This window comes from Oncorhynchus keta, unplaced genomic scaffold (assembly GCF_023373465.1).
Source record: "Oncorhynchus keta strain PuntledgeMale-10-30-2019 unplaced genomic scaffold, Oket_V2 Un_contig_929_pilon_pilon, whole genome shotgun sequence".
NCBI classification, from domain to species: Eukaryota; Metazoa; Chordata; class Actinopteri; order Salmoniformes; family Salmonidae; genus Oncorhynchus; species Oncorhynchus keta.
Window position 1 is genome coordinate 12,366 of NW_026290470.1, and position 23,433 is coordinate 35,798.

General features: G+C 42.0%; 2 protein-coding genes across 64 annotated transcripts in view; one reads left to right on the top strand and one right to left on the bottom strand.

The window, feature by feature from the left end:
• The first annotated feature begins 950 nt into the window (after positions 1–950).
• Positions 951–23,433, top strand: part of LOC127927070 (NACHT, LRR and PYD domains-containing protein 12-like) — a 41,569-nt gene continuing 19,086 nt past the window's right edge. For 3 of the 14 annotated variants that reach the window (XM_052512716.1, XM_052512717.1, XM_052512718.1), the window contains exons 1-7: positions 952–1,617; positions 8,376–8,492; positions 12,904–13,020; positions 13,332–13,416; positions 13,546–13,768; positions 18,568–20,332; positions 20,612–20,785. In XM_052512716.1, the coding sequence (XP_052368676.1) occupies positions 1,550–1,617; positions 8,376–8,492; positions 12,904–13,020; positions 13,332–13,416; positions 13,546–13,768; positions 18,568–20,332; positions 20,612–20,785 (2,549 nt within the window). In that variant the 5' untranslated portion in view covers positions 952–1,549. Of the gene's footprint in view, positions 1,618–8,375; positions 8,493–12,903; positions 13,021–13,331; positions 13,417–13,545; positions 13,769–18,567; positions 20,333–20,611; positions 20,786–23,433 lie in introns of all 14 variants that reach the window. The other 11 variants (XM_052512713.1, XM_052512724.1, XM_052512723.1 and 8 more) reach the window with 11 other exon arrangements.
• On the bottom strand, positions 1,934–12,884 carry LOC127927071 (uncharacterized). Of its 50 annotated transcripts, XM_052512729.1 has the most exons (13): positions 11,358–12,884; positions 11,169–11,294; positions 10,917–11,042; positions 10,665–10,727; positions 10,476–10,538; positions 10,287–10,349; positions 10,098–10,223; positions 9,972–10,034; positions 9,468–9,908; positions 9,342–9,404; positions 9,027–9,278; positions 2,260–2,448; positions 1,934–2,133 (listed from the first exon to the last, which is right to left on the bottom strand). In XM_052512729.1, exon 1 carries the CDS (start codon positions 12,656–12,658, stop codon positions 11,693–11,695), a length of 966 nt encoding a protein of 321 aa, XP_052368689.1. In that variant the 5' UTR covers positions 12,659–12,884; the 3' UTR covers positions 1,934–2,133; positions 2,260–2,448; positions 9,027–9,278; positions 9,342–9,404; positions 9,468–9,908; positions 9,972–10,034; positions 10,098–10,223; positions 10,287–10,349; positions 10,476–10,538; positions 10,665–10,727; positions 10,917–11,042; positions 11,169–11,294; positions 11,358–11,692. The 50 variants fall into 50 exon arrangements, with proteins under 50 accessions (XP_052368689.1, XP_052368688.1, XP_052368690.1 ...); XM_052512728.1 differs by lacking the exons at positions 10,287–10,349; positions 10,476–10,538 and having other exon boundaries at positions 10,602–10,727; XM_052512730.1 differs by lacking the exons at positions 10,287–10,349; positions 10,476–10,538; positions 10,665–10,727.

Here is a 23,433-nt window from a genome sequence, read left to right on the forward strand (position 1 = left end):
TAGATAGTGAACAACCCCATCCCATGATTAGATAGTGAACAACCCCCCATGATTAGATAGTGAACAATCCCATGATTAGATAGTGAACAATCCCATGATTAGATAGTGAACAACCCCATGTCATGATTAGATAGTGAACAACCCCATGTCATGATTAGATAGTGAACAACCCCCATGATTAGATAGTGAACAATCCCATGATTAGATTAGTGAACAACCCCATGTCATGATTAGATAGTGAACAATCCCATGATTAGATAGTGAACAATCCCATGATTAGATAGTGAACAACCCCATGATTAGATAGTGAACAACCCCATGATTAGATAGTGAACAACCCCATGATTAGATAGTGAACAACCCCATGATTAGATAGTGAACAACCCCATGATTAGATAGTGAACAACCCCATGATTAGATAGTGAACAATCCCATTCCATGATTAGATAGTGAACAACCCCATGATTAGATAGTGAACAACCCCCCATGATTAGATAGTGAACAACCCATGTCATGATTAGATAGGGAACAACCCCATGATTAGATAGTGAACAATCCCATGATTAGATAGTGAACAACCCCATTCCATGATTAGATAGTGAACAACCCCATGATTAGATAGTGAACAACCCCATGATTAGATAGTGAACAACCCCATGATTAGATAGTGAACAACCCCATGATTAGATAGTGAACAACCCCATGATTAGATAGTGAACAACCCCATGATTAGATAGTGAACAACCCCATGATTAGATAGTGAACAACCCCATGATTAGATAGTGAACAACCCCATGATTAGATAGTGAACAACCCCATGATTAGATAGTGAACAACCCCATGATTAGATAGTCAACAACCCCATGATTAGATAGTGAACAACCCCATGATTAGATAGTGAACAACCCCATGATTAGATAGTGAACAACCCCATGATTAGATAGTGAACAACCCCATGATTAGATAGTGAACAACCCCATGCCATGATTAGATAGGGAACAACCCCATGATTAGATAGTGAACAACCCCATGATTAGATAGTGAACAACCCCATGATTAGATAGTGAACAACCCCATGATTAGATAGTGAACAACCCCATGATTAGATAGTGAACAACCCCATGCCATGATTAGATAGTGAACAACCCCATGATTAGATAGTGAACAACCCCATGATTAGATAGTGAACAACCCCATGATTAGATAGTGAACAACCCCATGATTAGATAGTGAACAACCCCATGCCATGATTAGATAGTGAACAACCCCATGATTAGATAGTGAACAACCCCATGATTAGATAGTGAACAACCCCATTCCATGATTAGATAGTGAAAAAACACACCAATCTCTTTCCTAATTTCTTTAAACAATAAAAGCTCATTTACGAAAATTTACGAAAAGTGAGATATTGCGTTTTGGAATGAAACTCTTCTTATGTTTCCCCATCTGAGCTCAGAGTAGATGAGAGATGTAATGTTTGTCTCTGTTGTGTTGAAGTCCAATCAAGCAGGAGAGACCAGCCTCCCCTGTTCCCAGCTGTGTGTCCATGAAGAGTGACAAGTCTATGGAACATCCTATAGAGTTTAGAGAGGGAGACTTTTCTACTGAACAAAGGTAAGAAGAACTCATGGGTCCTGGTCAGTGAGTTAAACAACACTGTCTCTAGTCATTTCTCCTCCCATTTTCCATTTATTTTTGTTGTTTTCATAATCCATAGGCTAATCATTTTGTCCATTTTCATAGTCCTAAAACAATATTAAACAAACACAACATTCCTCTCCCTGTGTGTGTGTGTGTGTGTGTGTGTGTGTGTGTGTGTGTGTGTGTGTGTGTGTGTGTGTGTGTGTGTGTGTGTGTGTGTGTGTGTGTGTGTGTGTGTGTGTGTGTGTGTGTGTGTGTGTGTGTGTGTGTGTGTGTGTGTGTGTGTGTGTGTGTGTGTGTGTGTGTGTGTATGTGTGTGTGTGTGTGCACTCCTGGATGAGGAGTGGTAATCTCTATCCTGATTGTCTAGTCACTTTTACCTCTACCTACATGTACATATTATCTCAATTATAGCCTCATTATTACCTCAACTACCTGGTACCCTGCACATTGACTCAGTACTGGTACTCCTTATAGTCTCATTATTACCTCAACAACCTGGTACCCTGCACATTGACTCTGTACTGGTACTCCTTATAGTCTCATTATTACCTCAACTACCTGGTACCATGCACATTGACTCAGTACTGGTACTCCTTATAGCCTCATTATAACCTCAACTACCTGGTACCCTGCACATTGACTCAGTACTGGTTCTCCTTATAGTCTCATTATTACCTCAACTACCTGGTACCCTGCACATTGACTCAGTACTGGTACTCCTTATAGTCTCATTATTACCTCAACTACCTGGTACCCTGCACATTGACTCAGTACTGGTACTCCTTATAGTCTCATTATTACCTCAACTACCTGGTACCCTGCACATTGACTCAGTACTGGTTCTCCTTATAGTCTCATTATTTTCCTGGTACCCCTACCCCATGCCCTGTATAAAAACATATGCTGATTTCAAAACTAAATGTTTAAATACAGATCTTATATTACTGTATTTAATAATGGTTTTACAAAAATGTTGTATATTGATGTCAAATGTATCATTTGTACAGTTCTTTATGAAACTCTGTAAAACCTGAGAGTGAGGCAGATATATATTATTACTGTGTAAAACCTAGCAGTACTACTGATTTCTCTGAGAGTGAGGCAGATATATATTATTACTGTATAAATCCTAGCAGTACTACTGATTTCTCTGAGAGTGAGGCAGATATATATTATTACTGTATAAATCCTAGCAGTACTACTGATTTCTCTGAGAGTGAGGCAGATATATATTATTACTGTATAAATCCTAGCAGTACTACTGATTTCTCTGAGAGTGAGGCAGATATATATTATTACTGTGTAAAACCTAGCAGTACTACTGATTTCTCTGAGAGTGAGGCAGATATATATTATTACTGTGTAAAACCTAGCAGTACTACTGATTTCTCTGAGAGTGGGGCAGATATATATTATTACTGTGTAAAACCTAGCAGTACAGTATGCTTGACAAGATGGCGTAGCAGTAAGTAAGTCCTGTCGTCCTGTCCCCTGTATATATCGCGTCTTTTTCGTTTGTTTACATATTTTTCTTCGCATACCTCTTTAAAAACATTTTGCTAAATCTAAGCTTCCAAATACTCTCCTGCAACCCACCTCACCCAATGTAGCTATTTTTCCTAAAGTATTTATATTTACTTCGGAACCGAAACCCCTCAACTGAAGCTAGCCAGCTAATCCACCAGCTATGCTAGCGGTCTTCAGCTAACCTTTAGCCCGGAAAGCTCTCGCCAGTTCGAACAACGCGACTCTAACCAGAGCATAACGGACCTATTTATTTTTCATCCCCGGATTCCCACCGCAAACGGAACATTTTTCAGCTGGATCTTCACAACTAGCTATCTAGCTATACTGCAACCCCGGATGATTACCCCTGGCTAGCGTTTCCACCCACTTAGCTTGAAGCTAGCCCGGCCAGAGCACCTGTAGCACACCCCTGCTACCCTGTCTAGCCCGGGCCTACGAACTGTTAGCTTGTTAGCACAGGCCTGCTAACCGTCTGAATCTCTTTTTGATTTTTAATTAGGAAACCTGCCTCACCCATTGTGATACGGAATCGCTATTATTTTTAATCTTTTAGAACACACTCAAGAACCTCCAGACGCTAACCAGCTAACTAGCTACAAGCTATTTAGTCATTGTTCATTTTTTTTTTTTACCTGGATAACACTCGCCAGTCCAGCTTCCCTGCCCATCCACCGCTGCCCCCTGGACACTGATCTCTTGGCTACATAGCTGACGCACGCTGGACTGTCCATTAATCACGGTACTCCATTCTGCTTGTTTGTTTTATCTGTCGGCCCCGTTGCCTAGTCAACGCCATTTTACCTGCTGTTTGTTGTGCAAGCTGATTAGCTGTTGTTGTCTCACCTACTGTTTTAGCTAGCTTTCCCAATTCAACACTGTATGCCTCGCTGTATGTCTCTCTCATATGTCAATATGCCTTGTATACTGTTGTTCAGGTTAGTGATCATTGTTTTAGTTCACAATGGAGCCCCTAGTTCCACTCTTCATACCCTTGTTACCTCCTTCGTCCCACCTCCCACACATGCGGTGACCTCACCCATTACAACCAGCATGTCCAGAGATACAACCTCTCTCATCATCACCCAGTGCCTGGGCTTACCTCTGCTGTACCCGCACCCCACCATACCCCTGTCTGCGCATTATGCCCTGAATATATTCTACCATGCCCAGAAACCTGCTCCTCTTATTCTCTGTCCCCAACGCTCTAGGCGACCAGTTTTGATAGCCTTCAGCCGCACCCTCATACTACTCCTTCTCTGCTCCGCGGGTGATGTGGAGGTAAACCCAGGCCCTGCATGTCCCCAGGCACCCTCATTTGTTGACTTCTGTGATCGAAAAAGCCTTAGTTTCATGCATGTCAACATAAGAAGCCTCCTCCCTAAGTTTGTTTTACTCACTGCTTTAGCACACTCTGCTAACCCTGATGTCCTTGCCGTGTCTGAATCCTGGCTCAGGAATGCCACCAAAAATTCAGAGATTTCCATTCCCAACTATAACATCTTCCGTCAAGATAGAACTGCCAAAGGGGGAGGAGTTGCAGTCTACTGCAGAGATAGCCTGCAAAGTAATGTCATACTTTCCAGGTCCATACCCAAACAGTTCGAACTACTAATTTTGAGAATTACTCTCTCCAGAAATAAGTCTCTCACTGTTGCCGCCTGCTACCGACCCCCCTCAGCTCCCAGCTGTGCCCTGGACACCATTTGTGAATTGATCGCCCCCCATCTAGCTTCAGAGTTTGTTCTGTTAGGCGACCTAAACTGGGATATGCTTAACACCCCGGCAGTCCTACAATCTAAGCTAGATGCCCTCAATCTCACACAAATCATCAAGGAACTCACCAGGTACAACCCTAACTCCGTAAACAAGGGTACCCTCATAGACATCATGCTGACCAACTGGCCCTCCAAATACACCTCCGCTATCTTCAACCAGGATCTCAGCGATCACTGCCTCATTGCCTGTATCCGCCACGGAGCCGCAATCAAACGACCACCCCTCATCACTGTCAAACGCTCCCTAAAACACTTCTGTGAGCAGGCCTTTCTAATCGACCTGGCCCGGGTATCCTGGAAGGACATTGACCTCATCCCGTCAGTTGAGGATGCCTGGTCATTCTTTAAAAGTAACTTCCTCACCATTTTAGATAAGCATGCTCCGTTCAAAAAATGCAGAACCAAGAACAGATACAGCCCTTGGTTCACTCCGGACCTGACTGCCCTCGACCAGCACAAAAACATCCTGTGGCGGACTGCAATAGCATCGAACAGTCCCCGCGATATGCAACTGTTCAGGGAAGTCAGGAACCAATACACGCAGTCAGTCAGGAAAGCTAAGGCCAGCTACTTCAGGCAGAAGTTTGCATCCTGTAGCTCCAACTCCAAAAAGTTCTGGGACACTATGAAGTCCATGGAGAACAAGAGCACCTCCTGCCAGCTGCCCACTGCAATGAGGCTAGGTAACACGGTCACCACCGATAAATCCATGATTATCGAAAACTTCAATAAGCATTTCTCAACGGCTGGCCATGCCTTCCGCCTGGCTACTCCAACCTCGGCCAACAGCTCCGCCCCCCCCCCGCAGCTCCTCGCCCAAGCCTCTCCAGGTTCTCCTTTACCCAAATCCAGATAGCAGATGTTCTGAAAGAGCTGCAAAACCTGGACCCGTACAAATCAGCTGGGCTTGACAATCTGGACCCTCTATTTCTGAAACTATCCGCCGCCATTGTCGCAACCCCTATTACCAGCCTGTTCAACCTCTCTTTCATATCGTCTGAGATCCCCAAGGATTGAAAGCTGCCGCAGTCATCCCCTCTTCAAAGGGGAGACACCCTGGACCCAAACTGTTACATACCTATATCCATCCTGCCCTGCCTATCTAAGGTCTTCGAAAGCCAAGTCAACAAACAGGTCACTGACCATCTCAAATCCCACCGTACCTTCTCCGCTGTGCAATCTGGTTTCCGAGCCGGTCACGGGTGCACCTCAGCCACACTCAAGGTATTAAACGATATCATAACCGCCATCGATAAAAGACAGTACTGTGCAGCCGTCTTCATCGACCTTGCCAAGGCTTTCGACTCTGTCAATCACCATATTCTTATCGGCAGACTCAGTCGCCTCGGTTTTTCGGATGACTGCCTTGCCTGGTTCACCAATTACTTTGCAGACAGAGTTCAGTGTGTCAAATCGGAGGGCATGCTGTCCGGTCCTCTGGCAGTCTCTATGGGGGTGCCACAGAGTTCAATTCTCGGGCCGACTCTTTTCTCTGTATATATCAATGATGTTGCTCTTGCTGCGGGCGATTCCCTGATCCACCTCTATGCAGACGACACCATTCTATATACTTTCGGCCCGTCATTGGACACTGTGCTATGTAACCTCCAAACGAGCTTCAATGCCATACAACACTCCTTCCATGGCCTCCAACTGCTCTTAAACGCTAGTAAAACCAAATGCATGCTTTTCAACCGATCGCTGCCTGCACCCGCATGCCCGACTAGCATCACCACCCTGGATGGTTCCGACCTTGAATATGTGGACATCTATAAGTACCTAGGTGTCTGGCTCGACTGCAAACCCTCCTTCCAGACTCATATCAAACATCTCCAATCGAAAATCAAATCAAGAGTCGGCTTTCTATTCCGCAACAAAGCCTCATTCACTCACGCCGCCAAGCTTACCCTAGTAAAACTGACTATCCTACCGATCCTCGACTTCGGCGATGTCATCTACAAAATGGCTTCCAACACTCTACTCAGCAAACTGGATGCAGTCTATCACAGTGCCATCTGTTTTGTCACTAAAGCACCTTATACCACCCACCACTGCGACTTGTATGCTCTAGTCGGCTGGCCTTCGCTACATATTCGTCGCCAGACCCACTGGCTCCAGGTCATCTACAAGTCCATGCTAGGTAAAGCCCGCCTTATCTCAGTTCACTGGTCACGATGGCAACACCCATCCGTAGCACGCGCTCCAGCAGGTGTATCTCACTGATCATCCCTAAAGCCAACACCTCATTTGGCCGCCTTTCGTTCCAGTACTCTGCTGCCTGTGACTGGAACGAATTGCAAAAATCGCTGAAGTTGGAGACTTTTATCTCCCTCACCAACTTCAAACATCAGCTATCTGAGCAGCTAACCGATCGCTGCTGCTGTACATAGTCTATTGGTAAATAGCCCACTCATTTTCACCTACCTCATTCCCATACTGTTTTTATACTGTTTTTATTTATTTACTTTTCTGCTCTTTTGCAGACCAATATCTCTACCTGTACATGACCATCTGATCATTTATCACTCCAGTGTTAATCTGCAAAATTGTAATTATTCGCCTACCTCATGCCTTTTGCACACATTGTATATAGACTCCCCCTTTTTCTACTGTGTTATTGACTTGTTAATTGTTTACTCCATGTGTAACTCTGTGTTGTCTGTTCACACTGCTATGCTTTATCTTGGCCAGGTCGCAGTTGCAAATGAGAACTTGATCTCAACTAGCCTACCTGGTTAAATAAAGATGAAATAAAAATAAAAATTAAATAAATAAAAAAAACTACTGATTTCTCTGAGAGTGGGGTAGATATATATTATTACTGTGTAAAACCTAGCAGTACTACTGATTTATCTGAGAGTGAGGCAGATATATATTATTACTGTGTAAAACCTAGCAGTACTACTGATTTCTCTGAGAGTGAGGCAGATATATATTATTACTGTGTTAAACCTAGCAGAACTACTGATTTCTCTGAGAGTGAGGCAGATATATATTATTACTGTGTAAAACCTAGCAGAACTACTGATTTCTCTGAGAGTGAGGCAGATATATATTATTACTGTATAAAACCTAGCAGAACTACTGATTTCTCTGAGAGTGAGGCAGATATATATTATTACTGTGTAAAACCTAGCAATACTACTGATTTCTCTGCGAGTGAGGCAGATATATAGCTTTTAGCAAAATAAACATGATTATTTTTCTCTCTGAAATGAAACATCAAGTGAAAGACATTAAACAAATACATGTCTGTCATTGAACGACCCCATGTCATGATTAGATAGTGAAAAAAACATCTCATTCATAATTTCTGTAAACAATAAAAGCTAATTTACGAACATTTCTGAAAAGTGACATATAGCGTTTTGGAATCTGAGCTCAGAGTAGATGAGAGATGTAATGTTTGTCTCTGTTGTGTTGAAGTCCAATCAAGCAGGAGAGACCAGCCTCCCCTGTTCCCAGCTGTGTGTCCATGAAGAGTGACAAGTCTATGGGTGAACCTATATGGTTTAGAAAGGGAGACTTTTCTACTGAACAAAGGTAAGAAGAACTCATGGGTCCTGGTCAGTGAGTTAAACAACACTGTCTCTAGTCATTTCTCCTCCCATTTTCTCATTTATTGTTGTTGTTTTCATAATCCATAGGCTAATCCTTTTGTCCATTTTCATAGTCCTAAAACAATATTAAACAAACACAACATTCCCTCCCTGTGTGTGTGTGTGTGTGTGTGTGTGTGTGTGTGTGTGTGTGTGTGTGTGTGTGTGTGTGTGTGTGTGTGTGTGTGTGTGTGTGTGTGTGTGTGTGTGTGAGCTCCCTGGGTGAGGAGATGTAACCTCCATCCTGATTGCCTCGTCACTTTTTCCCCGAACTACATGTACATATTACCTCAACTACCTGGTACCCTGCACATTGACTCAGTACTGGTACTCCTTATAGTCTCATTATTACCTCAACTACCTGGTACCCTGCACATTGCCTCAGTACTGGTACTCCGTATAGCCTCATTATTACCTCAACTACCTGGTACCCTGCACATTGACTCAGTATTGGTACTCCTCATAGCCTCATTATTACCTCAACTACCTGGTACCCTGCACATTGACTCAGTATTGGTACTCCTTATAGCCTCATTATTACCTCAACTACCTGGTACCCTGCACATTGACTCAGTATTGGTACTCCTTATAGCCTCATTATTACCTCAACTACCTGGTACCCTGCACATTGACTCAGTATTGGTACTCCTTATAGCCTCATTATTACCTCAACTACCTGGTACCCTGCACATTGACTCAGTATTGGTACTCCTTATAGCCTCATTATTACCTCAACTACCTGGTACCCTGCACATTGACTCAGTACTGGTTCTCCTTATAGTCTCATTATTACCTCAACTACCTGGTACCCTGCACATTGACTCAGTATTGGTACTCCTTATAGCCTCATTATTACCTCAACTACCTGGTAACCTGCACATTGACTCAGTATCGGTACTCCTTATAGCCTCATTATTACCTCAACTACCTGGTACCCTGCACATTGACTCAGTATTGGTACTCCTTATAGCCTCATTATTACCTCAACTACCTGGTACCCTGCACATTGACTCAGTATTGGTACTCCTTATAGCCTCATTATTACCTCAACTACCTGGTACCCTGCACATTGACTCAGTATTGGTACTCCTTATAGCCTCATTATTACCTCAACTACCTGGTACCCTGCACATTGACTCAGTATTGGTACTCCTTATAGCCTCATTATTACCTCAACTACCTGGTACCCTGCACATTGACTCAGTATTGGTACTCCTTATAGCCTCATTATTACCTCAACTACCTGGTACCCTGCACATTGACTCAGTATTGGTACTCCTTATAGCCTCATTATTACCTCAACTACCTGGTACCCTGCACATTGACTCAGTATTGGTACTCCTTATAGCCTCATTATTACCTCAACTACCTGGTACCCTGCACATTGACTCAGTACTGGTTCTCCTTATAGTCTCATTATTACCTCAACTACCTGGTACCCTGCACATTGACTCAGTATTGGTACTCCTTATAGCCTCATTATTACCTCAACTACCTGGTACCCTGCACATTGACTCAGTATCGGTACTCCTTATAGCCTCATTATTACCTCAACTACCTGGTACCCTGCACATTGACTCAGTATTGGTACTCCTTATAGCCTCATTATTACCTCAACTACCTGGTACCCTGCACATTGACTCAGTATTGGTACTCCTTATAGCCTCATTATTACCTCAACTACCTGCTACCCTGCACATTGGCTCAGTACTGGTACTCCTTATAGTCTCATTATTACCTCAACTACCTGGTACCCTGCACATTGACTCAGTACTGGTTCTCCTTATAGCCTCATTATTACCTCAACTACCTGGTACCCTGCACATTGACTCAGTACAGGTACTCCCTATAGTCTCATTATTACCTCAACTACCTGCTACCCTGCACATTGACTCAGTACTGGTACTCCTTATAGCCTCATTATAACCTCAACTACCTGGTACCCTGCACATTGACTCAGTACTGGTTCTCCTTATAGTCTCATTATTACCTCAACTACCTGGTTCCCTGCACATTGACTCAGTATTGGTACTCCTTATAGTCTCATTATTACCTCAACTACCTGGTACCCTGCACATTGACTCAGTACTGGTTCTCCTTATAGCCTCATTATTACCTCAACTACCTGGTACCCTGCACATTGACTCAGTACTGGTACTCCTTATAGTCTCATTATTACCTCAACTACCTGCTACCCTGCACATTGACTCAGTACTGGTACTCCTTATAGCCTCATTATAACCTCAACTACCTGGTACCCTGCACATTGACTCAGTACTGGTTCTCCTTATAGTCTCATTATTACCTCAACTACCTGGTTCCCTGCACATTGACTCAGTATTGGTACTCCTTATAGTCTCATTATTACCTCAACTACCTGGTACCCTGCACATTGACTCAGTACTGGTTCTCCTTATAGCCTCATTATTACCTCAACTACCTGGTACCCTGCACATTGACTCAGTACTGGTACTCCTTATAGTCTCATTATTACCTCAACTACCTGGTACCCTGCACATTGACTCAGTACTGGTACTCCTTATAGCCTCATTATAACCTCAACTACCTGGTACCCTGCACATTGACTCAGTACTGGTACTCCTTATAGCCTCATTATAACCTCAACTACCTGGTACCCTGCACATTGACTCAGTACTGGTTCTCCTTATAGTCTCATTATTACCTCAACTACCTGGTACCCTGCACATTGACTCAGTACTGGTACTCCTTATAGTCTCATTATTACCTCAACTACCTGGTTCCCTGCACATTGACTCAGTATTGGTACTCCTTATAGTCTCATTATTACCTCAACTACCTGGTACCCTGCACATTGACTCAGTACTGGTACTCCTTATAGTCTCATTATTACCTCAACTACCTGGTACCCTGCACATTGACTCAGTACTGGTACTCCTTATAGTCTCATTATTACCTCAACTACCTGGTACCCCTGCACATTGACTCAGGACTGGTACTCCTTATAGTCTCATTATTTTCCTGGTACCCCTACCCCATGCCCTGGATAAAAACATATGCTGATTTCAAAACTAAATGTTTAAATACAGATCTAATATTACTGTATTTAATAATGGTTTAAAAAATGTTGTATATTGATGTCAAATGTATCATTTGTACAGTTCTTTATGAAACTCTGTAAAACCTAGCAGAACTACTGATTTCTCTGAGAGTGAGGCAGATATATATTATTACTGTATAAAACCTAGCAGTACTACTGATTTCTCTGAGAGTGAGGCAGATATATATTATTACTGTGTAAAACCTAGCAGTACTACTGATTTCTCTGAGAGTGAGGCAGATATATATTATTACTGTGTAAAACCTAGCAGTACTACTGATTTCTCTGAGAGTGAGGCAGATATATATTATTACTGTGTAAAACCTAGCAGTACTACTGATTTCTCTGAGAGTGAGGCAGATATATATTATTACTGTGTAAAACCTAGCAGTACTACTGATTTCTCTGAGAGTGAGGCAGATATATATTATTACTGTGTAAAACCTAGCAGAACTACTGATTTCTCTAAGAGTGAGGCAGATATATATTATTACTGTGTAAAACCTAGCAGAACTACTGATTTCTCTGCGAGTGAGGCAGATATATATTATTACTGTGTAAAACCTAGCAGAACTACTGATTTCTCTGAGAGTGAGGCAGATATATATTATTACTGTGTAAAACCTAGCAGTACTACTGATTTCTCTGAGAGTGAGGCAGATATATATTATTACTGTGTAAAACCTAGCAGAACTACTGATTTCTCTGAGAGTGAGGCAGATATATATTATTACTGTGTAAAACCTAGCAGAACTACTGATTTCTCTGCGAGTGAGGCAGATATATATTATTACTGTGTAAAACCTAGCAGAACTACTGATTTCTCCGAGAGCGAGGCAGATATATATTATTACTGTGTAAAACCTAGCAGAACTACTGATTTCTCTGAGAGTGAGACAAATATATATTATTACTGTGTAAAACCTAGCAGTACTACTGATTTCTCTGAGAGTGAGGCAGATATATATTATTACTGTGTAAAACCTAGCAGAACTACTGATTTCTCTGAGAGTGAGGCAGATATATAGCATTTAGCAAAATAAACATGATTATTTTTCTCTCTGAAATGAAACATCAAGTGAAAGACATTAAACAAATACACGTCTGTCACTGAACGACCCCATGTCATGATTAGATAGTGAAAAAAACATCTCATTCATAATTTCTGTAAACAATAAAAGCTAATTTACGAACATTTCTGAAAAGTGACATATAGCGTTTTGGAATCTGAGCTCAGAGTAGATGAGATGTAATGTTTGTCTCTGTTGTGTTGAAGTCCAATCAAGCAGGAGAGACCAGCCTCCCCTGTTCCCAGCTGTGTGTCCATGAAGAGTGACTGGTCTATGGAACATCCTATAGAGTTTAGAGAGGGAGACTTTTCTACTGAACAAAGGTAAGAAGAACTCATGGGTCCTGGTCAGTGAGTTAAACAACACTGTCTCTAGTCATTTCTCCTCCCATTTTCCCATTTATTGTTGTTGTTTTCATAATCCAAAGGCTCATCCTTTTGTCCATTTTCATATTCCTAAAACAATATTAAACAAACACAACATTCCCTCCGTGTGTGTGTGTGTGTGTGTGTGTGTGTGTGTGTGTGTGTGTGTGTGTGTGTGTGTGTGTGTGTGTGTGTGTGTGTGTGTGTGTGTGTGTGTGTGTGTGTGTACTCCCTGGATGAGGAGATGTAATCTCATGTTTTGTCCACAGAAACCAACAGGAGGGATCAGAGTCAGAGATTCTCAGTGGTCAGTCTTCCCAGGGTCATCAAACAGACCTGGACTCCATATTCAGTGTATGTGGTCCTGTTATGTACATTTGTTTTTGTTTACCTCAAGTAAAGTTGATCTGTCAATCATTCATTAATGTGTTAATGAGAAAGCATTTTGTCTCTTGCTTAACTCATTTACTTAATTTATTCCAGATGCTTGAAGAGAAAATTATGACATTTGTGAAGAACGAGCTGAAGATATTCAAGAGGATTCTTAGTCCAGAACTCCCAGAAGGCTTTGAGAGTCAGAAGCAGGAAGTGGTGGATGCTGAAGATGAGAAGCAGGAGAGCAGTGCCAGAGAGGGGGCTCTGAAGATCACACTGCACGTCCTGAGGAAAATGAACCAGAAGGAGCTTGCTGACACACTGGAGGAATGTAAGATCTGTCTGCCTCATGTTGAATGCTGTTTTATAACATTTAAAAGCTGTAGCTAAAGTACAGTTAAAGTAGCTGTGTAACTCAATGATATTGTAGCAGCCTTAACTAGAGGTCGACCGATTATGATTTTTCAACGCAGATACCGATACCGATTATTGGACGACCAAAAAAGGCAATACCGATTAATCGGCCAATTTAAAAAAAATAAAATAAAAAAAATGCCTTTGTAATAATGACAATTATTATAGTTATTATAGGAATTATAGGACTATTTCCCTCTATACCATTTGTATTTCATTAACCTTTGACTATTGGATGTTCTTATAGTCACTTTAGTATTGCCAGTGTAACAGTATAGCTTCCGTCCCTCTCCTCGCTCCTCCCTGGGCTCAAACCAGGAACACAACGACAACAGCCACCCCTGAAGCAGCGTTTCCCATGCAGAGCAAGGGAAACAACCACTCCAAGGCTCAAAGCTAGGAACCCACTGTTCCTAGACCAGTTAACCCACTGTTCCTAGACCAGTTAACCCACTGTTCCTAGACCAGTTAACCCACTGTTCCTAGACCAGTTAACCCACTGTTCCTCGACCAGTTAACCCACTGTTCCTAGACCTGTTAACCCACTGTTCCTAGACCAGTTAACCCACTGTTCCTAGACCAGTTAACCCACTGTTCCTAGACCAGTTAACCCACTGTTCCTAGACCAGTTAACCCACTGTTCCTAGACCAGTTAACCCACTGTTCTTCGACCAGTTAACCCACTGTTCCTAGACTTGTTAACCCACTGTTCCTAGACCAGTTAACCCACTGTTCCTAGACCAGTTAACCCACTGTTCCTAGACCAGTTAACCCACTGTTCCTAGACCAGTTAACCCACTGTTCCTAGACCAGTTAACCCACTGTTCCTAGACCAGTTAACCCACAGTTCCTAGACCAGTTAACCCACTGTTCCTAGACCAGTTAACCACTGTTCCTAGACCAGTTAACATTTACATTTAAGTCATTTAGCAGACGCTCTTATCCAGAGCGACTTACACTGTTCCTAGACCAGTTAACCCACTGTTCCTAGACCAGTTAACCCACTGTTCCTAGACCAGTTAACCCACTGTTCCTAGACCAGTTAACCCACTGTTCCTAGACCAGTTAACCCACTGTTCCTAGACCAGTTAACCCACTGTTCCTAGACCAGTTAACCCACTGTTCCTCGACCAGTTAACCCACTGTTCCTACACCTGTTAACCCACTGTTCCTAGACCAGTTAACCCACTGTTCCTAGACCAGTTAACCCACTGTTCCTAGACCAGTTAACCCACTGTTCCTAGACCAGTTAACCCACTGTTCCTAGACCAGTTAACCCACTGTTCCTCGACCAGTTAACCCACTGTTCCTAGACCTGTTAACCCACTGTTCCTAGACCAGTTAACCCACTGTTCCTAGACCAGTTAACCCACTGTTCCTAGACCAGTTAACCCACTGTTCCTAGACCAGTTAACCCACTGTTCCTAGACCAGTTAACCCACTGTTCCTAGACCAGTTAACCCACTGTTCCTAGACCAGTTAACCCACTGTTCCTAGACCAGTTAACCCACTGTTCCTAAACCAGTTAACCCACTGTTCCTAGGCCAGTTAACCCACTGTTCCTAGACCTGTTAACCCACTGTTCCTAGACCAGTTAACCCACTGTTCCTAGACCAGTTAACCCACTGTTCCTAGACCAGTTAACCACTGTTCCTAGACCAGTTAACCCACTGTTCCTAGACCAGTTAACCACTGTTCCTAGACCAGTTAACCCACTGTTCCTAGACCAGTTAACCACTGTTCCTAGACCAGTTAACATTTACATTTAAGTCATTTAGCAGACGCTCTTATCCAGAGCGACTTACACTGTTCCTAGACCAGTTAACCCACTGTTCCTAGACCAGTTAACCCACTGTTCCTAGACCAGTTAACCCACTGTTCCTAGACCAGTTAACCCACTGTTCCTAGACCAGTTAACCCACTGTTCCTAGACCAGTTAACCCACTGTTCCTAGACCAGTTAACCCACTGTTCCTAGACCAGTTAACCCACTGTTCCTAGACCAGTTAACCCACTGTTCCTAGACCAGTTAACCCACTGTTCCTAGACCAGTTAACCCACTGTTCCTAGACCAGTTAACCCACTGTTCCTAGACCAGTTAACCCACTGTTCCTAGACCAGTTAACCACTGTTCCTAGACCAGTTAACCCACTGTTCCTAGACCAGTTAACCCACTGTTCCTAGACCAGTTAACCCACTGTTCCTAGACCAGTTAACCAAATGTTCCTAGACCAGTTAACCCACTGTTCCTAGACCAGTTAACCCACTGTTCCTAGACCAGTTAACCAACTGTTCCTAGACCAGTTAACCCACTGTTCCTAGACCAGTTAACCCACTGTTCCTAGACCAGTTAACCCACTGTTCCTAGACCAGTTAACCCACTGTTCCTAGACCAGTTAACCCACTGTTCCTAGACCAGTTAACCCACTGTTCCTAGACCAGTTAACCCACTGTTCCTAGACCAGTTAACCAACTGTTCCTAGATCAGTTAACCCACTGTTCCTAGACCAGTTAACCCACTGTTCCTAGACCAGTTAACCCACTGTTCCTAGACCAGTTAACCCACTGTTCCTAGACCAGTTAACCCACTGTTCCTAGACCAGTTAACCCACTGTTCCTAGACCAGTTAACCCACTGTTCCTAGGCCAGTTAACCCACTGTTCCTAGACCAGTTAACCCACTGTTCCTAGACCAGTTAACCCACTGTTCCTAGGCCAGTTAACCCACTGTTCCTAGACCAGTTAACCCACTGTTCCTAGACCAGTTAACCAACTGTTCCTAGACCAGTTAACCCACTGTTCCTAGACCAGTTAACCCACTGTTCCTAGACCAGTTAACCCACTGTTCCTAGACCAGTTAACCCACTGTTCCTAGACCAGTTAACCCACTGTTCCTAGACCAGTTAACCCACTGTTCCTAGACCAGTTAACCACTGTTCCTAGACCAGTTAACCCACTGTTCCTAGACTAGTTAACCACTGTTCCTAGACCAGTTAACATTTACATTTACATTTAAGTCATTTAGCAGACGCTCTTATCCAGAGCGACTTACACTGTTCCTAGACCAGTTAACCCACTGTTCCTAGACCAGTTAACCCACTGTTCCTAGACCAGTTAACCCACTGTTCCTAGACCAGTTAACCCACTGTTCCTAGACCAGTTAACCCACTGTTCCTAGACCAGTTAACCAACTGTTCCTAGACCAGTTAACCACTGTTCCTAGACCAGTTAACCCACTGTTCCTAGACCAGTTAACCCACTGTTCCTAGACCAGTTAACCCACTGTTCCTAGACCAGTTAACCCACTGTTCCTAGACCAGTTAACCCACTGTTCCTAGACCAGTTAACCCACTGTTCCTAGACCAGTTAACCACTGTTCCTAGACCAGTTAACCCACTGTTCCTAGACCAGTCAACCCACTGTTCCTAGACCAGTTAACCCACTGTTCCTAGACCAGTTAACCCACTGTTCCTAGACCAGTTAACCCACTGTTCCTAGACCAGTTAGTTAAATATAGGTGTACAAAAAAAAACTGTAAAATCGGTGTACAAAAATTCCGATTTCCGATTGTTATGAAAACTTGAAATCGTCCCTAATTAATCGGCCGACCTCACCTAGTGACCTCATCAAGTAGCAGCAGGGATGTGTTGTGGTGATTCATTTAGAGATAGAACATTAATAATACCATCAATAATACCAATAATAATATAATCAGTCACACCAGTCTGTAATGCATTATGAAAACGTTTACACATTTATACAGTCAGTTAAGAGAATAAATTATCATAATTTAAATCTGTTACGGGAATTAATATGTTTTAATACCCAATTAAATTAAACACTCTGTCCACTCCTAAGAATTTGTAAGACTCTTATTTGCATAAAATGGACAGAGACCAGTCTCAAAACCAATCAGTAGTGTTTACTCTCGAGAGAACTGAACATGAAACAATTTACAACAGGTTATAAACTGAAAATGACGTCATTAGTTTTCAAACTGTCCCGTCTCTTCTCCACCCGGTACAATGGCAGTATAGTTATAGTATAGTATAGTACAATGGCAGTATAGTTATAGTATAGTATAGTACAATGGCAGTATAGTTATAGTATAGTATAGTACAATGGCTCTATAGTTATAGTACAGTATAGTACAATGGCTGTATAGTTATAGTATAGTATAGTACAATGGCAGTATAGTTATAGTATAGTATAGTACAATGGCAGTATAGTTATAGTATAGTATAGTACAATGGCAGTATAGTTATAGTACAGTATAGTACAATGGCTCTATAGTTATAGTACAGTATAGTACAATGGCTGTATAGTTATAGTATAGTATAGTTCTCCCACCACTTTAGATCATTTATGACCGAGCCAAGGTCTTCCTGTGTAGATCAGCATTCTAGCCAGTCTGACGATAAGTTCATTCGTTTTTACCAAGGAACAGACAGTCATTGTTGTAATTCTTGATTATATTTACACACATTATATTCAGTACTAGGATTAAAAAGAAAATTCATACATCTATACAGTAACATAATAGTATTCTGATTAGTACATATACAGTAACATAATAGTATTCTGATTAGTCAGTCCTGATTGAAATGTATACATAATTAGTCATTATTGATAAAAAAAAACTTTACAAAAGTCCTACAATACTGTAGACATTAAAACAGACGTAATATTAATATCCTCTGTGTTATTTATTCATTCAGATGATCTTGCTGTGATTTGCCAACGTGAACTCAAATCTAATCTAAAGAAGAAGTTTCAATGTGTATTTGAGGGGATCGCTAAACAAGGAAACCCAACACTTCTCAATAAGATCTACACAGAGCTCTACATCACAGAGGGTGGAACAGGAGAGGTCAATAATGAACATGAGCTGAGACAGATTGAGACAACAACCAGGAAACAAGCAAGACCAGAGACTGCAATCAAATGTAACGACATCTTCAAACCCTTAACTGGACAAGACAAACCTATCAGAACTGTGCTGACAAAGGGAGTCGCTGGCATTGGAAAAACAGTCTCTGTGCAGAAGTTCATTCTGGACTGGGCTGAAGGAAATGCAAATCAGGATGTCCAATTTGTATTTTCATTCCCTTTCCGGGAGCTGAATTTGATGAAACGGGACAAACACACTTTCATTGAACTTCTTAATCACTTCTCAATGGAAACCAAACAATCAAGAATCTCCAACTACGACAAGTACAAAGTTCTGTTCATCTTTGATGGTCTGGATGAGTGCCGACTGCCCCTAGACTTCCAGAAGAACAAGATCTGTTGGGACGTCACAGAGTCAACCTCAGTGGATGTTCTGCTGACAAATCTCATCAAGGGAAATCTGCTTCCCTCTGCTCTCCTCTGGATAACTACCCGACCTGCAGCAGCCAATAAGATCCCTTCAGGGTGTGTTGACCAGGTGACAGAGGTACGAGGGTTCAATGACCCACAGAAGGAGGAGTACTTCAGGAAGAGATTCAGTGATGAGGACCTGGCCAGCAGAATCATCTCACACATAAAGACATCAAGGAGCCTCCACATCATGTGCCACATTCCAGTCTTCTGTTGGATTTCTGCAACAGTCCTTGAACACATGTTGAAACATAAGAGAGAAGAGATGCCCAAGACTCTGACTGAGATGTACACACACCTTGTGGTGTTTCATACCAAACAGAAGAATGAAAAGTATCTTGGGAAAGAAGAGACAGGTCCACACTGGAATAAAGAGAGCATTCGGTCACTGGGAAAACTGGCTTTTCTACAGCTTGTGAAGGGCAATCTAATTTTCTATGAAGAAGACCTGAAAGAGTCTGGCATTGATGTCAATGAAGCCTCAGTGTACTCAGGATTGTGCACACAGCTCTTTAAAGAGGAATGTGTGCTGTACCAGGACAAGGTGTACTGCTTTGTTCATCTGAGCATTCAGGAGTTTCTGGCTGCTGTATATGTGTTCCTCTCATTCATCAACAACAATGAGAATCTATTGGACAAACTGCAAACAAAAGACGAGTCTGAAGTTACTGTCTACAAGAGTGCTGTGGATAAAGCCTTACAAAGTGAGACGGGAAACCTGGACCTTTTCCTCCGCTTCCTTCTGGGCCTCTCACTGGAGTCCAATCAGAAGCACTTACAAGGTCTACTGACAAAGACGAGAAGCAGCTCACAGAGCCATGAAGAAACAGTCAAGTACATCAAGGAGAAGATCAGGGAGAATCCCTCTCCAGAGAGGAGCATCAATCTGTTCCACTGTCTGAATGAACTGAATGACCATTCTCTAGTGGAGGAGATCCAAAGCTACCTGAGATCAGGAAGTCTCTCAGAAGCCAAACTGTCACCTGCACAGTGGTCAGCTCTGGTCTTTGTGTTGCTGACTTCAGAAAAGGAGCTGGATGTGTTTGACCTGAAGAAATTCTCCAGATCAGAGGAAGGTCTTCTAAGGCTGCTGCCAGTGGTCAAAGCCTCCAGAGCTGTTCTGTGAGTAAATAAAATGACATATAAGAACTAATCATCAGGAAGAAATATTCAGTTTAGAGTAAAATATGTAATATAATATGTATAATATATATTGAAAAACACATTGAATAAATGCATTGATTTTCACATTAGTATAACATTATGACCATACAATTCTAGGAGACGGAAGATGAATCTATATGTTGTTTGAGAGAATAAACCAAATGCATCTACCATTGCTTCTACACCACTCGTTAAATTAACAGTGTGTTTGTTAAGTCATGATGATCTCTTTGTCAGGCTGTCAGGCTGTGGAGTCACAGAGGAAGGCTGTGCTTCTCTGGTCTCAGCTCTGGAGTCAAACCCCTCACCCCTGAGAGAGCTGGACCTGAGTAACAATGACCTGAAGGATTCAGGAGTGAAGCTGCTCTCTGATGGACTGGGGAATCCCCACTGTAAACTGGAGACTCTGAGGTCAGTATTCCTGTAGTTGGTCAACAAGTGATAACTGTTCACCAGATCCACATGTGTTTACCAGACACACATAGTCCACACCATATGTGTTTGGACAGTGAAGCTTACAGTTTTAAATGTGGTGCTCCAGCATTTTGGATTTGAGATACAATGTTTCATGTTCGGCAAAAGTACAGAATGTCACCTTTTATTTAAAGGTATTTTCATACATATATATTTTACTGTTTATAAATGAAAAACCTTTATGTATCTAGTTCTCCCATTTAACAAAGTCATAACATTTTGGATAAATTATTTCAGTCAAAAGTTTAGTATTTGGTCCCATATTCCATGCCTGCAGTGATTAATAATAATAATAATAATAATATTTTATCCAAAGCGACTTACAGTCATGTGTGCATACATTCTACGTATGGGTGGTCCCGGGGATCACATCAAGCTTGTGATTCTACTAACTTGGTGAATTAATTTGCAGTTTGTCTTGGTTGTGTTTTGGATGTTTTTCCTAATAGAAACTGAATGGTGAATAATGTCCTGTCATTTTGGAGTCACTTCACTTGTATTGTCAGCAAGAATAGAAGATGTTTCTGAACACTTCTACATTCATGTGGATGCTACTATGATGATGAATAATAATGAATGAATCGATGATAATGATGAATGAGTTACAGAGGCACAAAGATCAGACCCCCTGTTATTGGTAATGGTGAGAGGTTAGTATGTTTTGTTGTAGTCTCTGTTATTGGTAGTGGTGAGAGGTTATCATGTTTTGTTGTAGTCTCTGTTATTGGTAGTGGTGAGAGGTTATCATGTTTTGTTGTAGTCTCTGTTATTGGTAATGGTGAGAGGTTAGCATGTTTTGTTGTATCCTCTGTTATTGGTAATGGTGAGAGGTTAGCATGTTTTGTTGTAGCCTCTGTTATTGGTAATGGTGAGAGGTTAGCATGTTTTGTTGTAGTCTCTGTTATTGGTAATGGTGAGAGGTTAGCATGTTTTTTTGTAGTCTCTGTTATTGGTAATGGTGAGAGGTTAGCATGTTTTGTTGTAGTCTCTGTTATTGGTAATGGTGAGAGGTTAGCATGTTTTGTTGTAGTCTCTGTTATTGGTAATGGTGAGAGGTTAGCATGTTTTTTTGTAGTCTCTGTTATTGGTAATGGTGAGAGGTTAGCATGTTTCGTTGTAGCCTCTGTTATTGGTAATGGTGAGAGGTTAGCATGTTTTGTTGTATCCTCTGTTATTGGTAATGGTGAGAGGTTAGCATGTTTTGTTGGAGCCTCTGTTTTTGGTAATGGTGAGAGGTTATCATGTTTTGTTGGAGTCTCTGTTGTTGGTGAGATGGCCAATCTTCCAATGATATGCCTACAAATACGTCACAATGCTGCAGACATCTAGGACGAACGGCATAAGCTCGTTCACGGCACATTCACAGCCATATAAGGAGACGATAGAAAAACAGAGCCTCAAAAATTCTGCTCATTTCCTGTTTGAGGTTTCATCTTGGTTTCGCCTGTAGCATCAGTTCCGTGGCACTCACAGATAATATCTTTGCAGTTTGAAAACGTCAGAGTGTTTTCTTTCCAAAGCTGCTAATTATATGCATAGTCGAGCATCTTTTCGTGACAAAATATTGCGCTTAAAACGGGAACGTTTTTTTATCCAATAATGAAATAGCGCCCCCATAGCTTCAACTGGTTAACAACACTGTCATCTCAGATTTTCAAAAATATGCTTCTCAACCATAGCAAAACAAGCATTTGTGTAACAGTATTGATAGCTATTGATAGCTAGCGTAGCATTTAGCGTTAGCATTTAGCGTTAGCATCGAGCAGGCAACATTTTCACAAAAAACAGAAAAGCATTCAAGTAAAATCATTTACCTTTGAAGAACTTCGGATGTTTTCAATGAGGAGAATCAGTTCGATAGCAAATGTTCAGTTTTTCCTGAAAGATTATTTGTGCTCCGTTTTCTGCATCATGTTTGGCTACCAAAAACCCCCGAAAAATCAGTCATCAAAACGTCGAACTTTCTTCATGATATATAGTTCGTGGAAGTCTCCTCTCTCCCCAGAATCACATGGATGTATGCGTGCAGCTTGTAGATTACGCACCAATTTCAACAAAGGACACCTGGTAAATGTAGTCTCTTATTGGCAATCTTCCAATGATATGCCTACAAATACGTCACAATATATATGCCATTTAGCAGACGCTTTTATCCAAAGCGACTTACAGTCATGTGTGCATACATTCTACGTATGGGTGGTCCCGGGAATCGAACCCACTACCCTGGCGTTACAAGCGCCATGCTCTACCAACTGAGCTACAGAACCACACAATGATGCAGACACCTTTGGGAAACGATAGAAAGGGTGTAGAAAGTGTAGGCTCATTCCTGGCGCAATCTTAGCCATATAAGGAGACATTGGAACACAGAGCGTCAAAAATCCTGCTCATTTCCTGTTTGAAGTTTCATCTTGGTTTCGCCTGTAGCATCAGTTCTGTGGCACTCACAGATAATATCTTTGCAGTTTTGGGAAACGTCAGAGTTTTCTTTCCAAAGCTGTCAATTATATGCATAGTCGAGCATCTTTTTGTGACAAAATATTGCGCTTAAAACGGGCACATTTTTTATCCAATAATGAAATGGC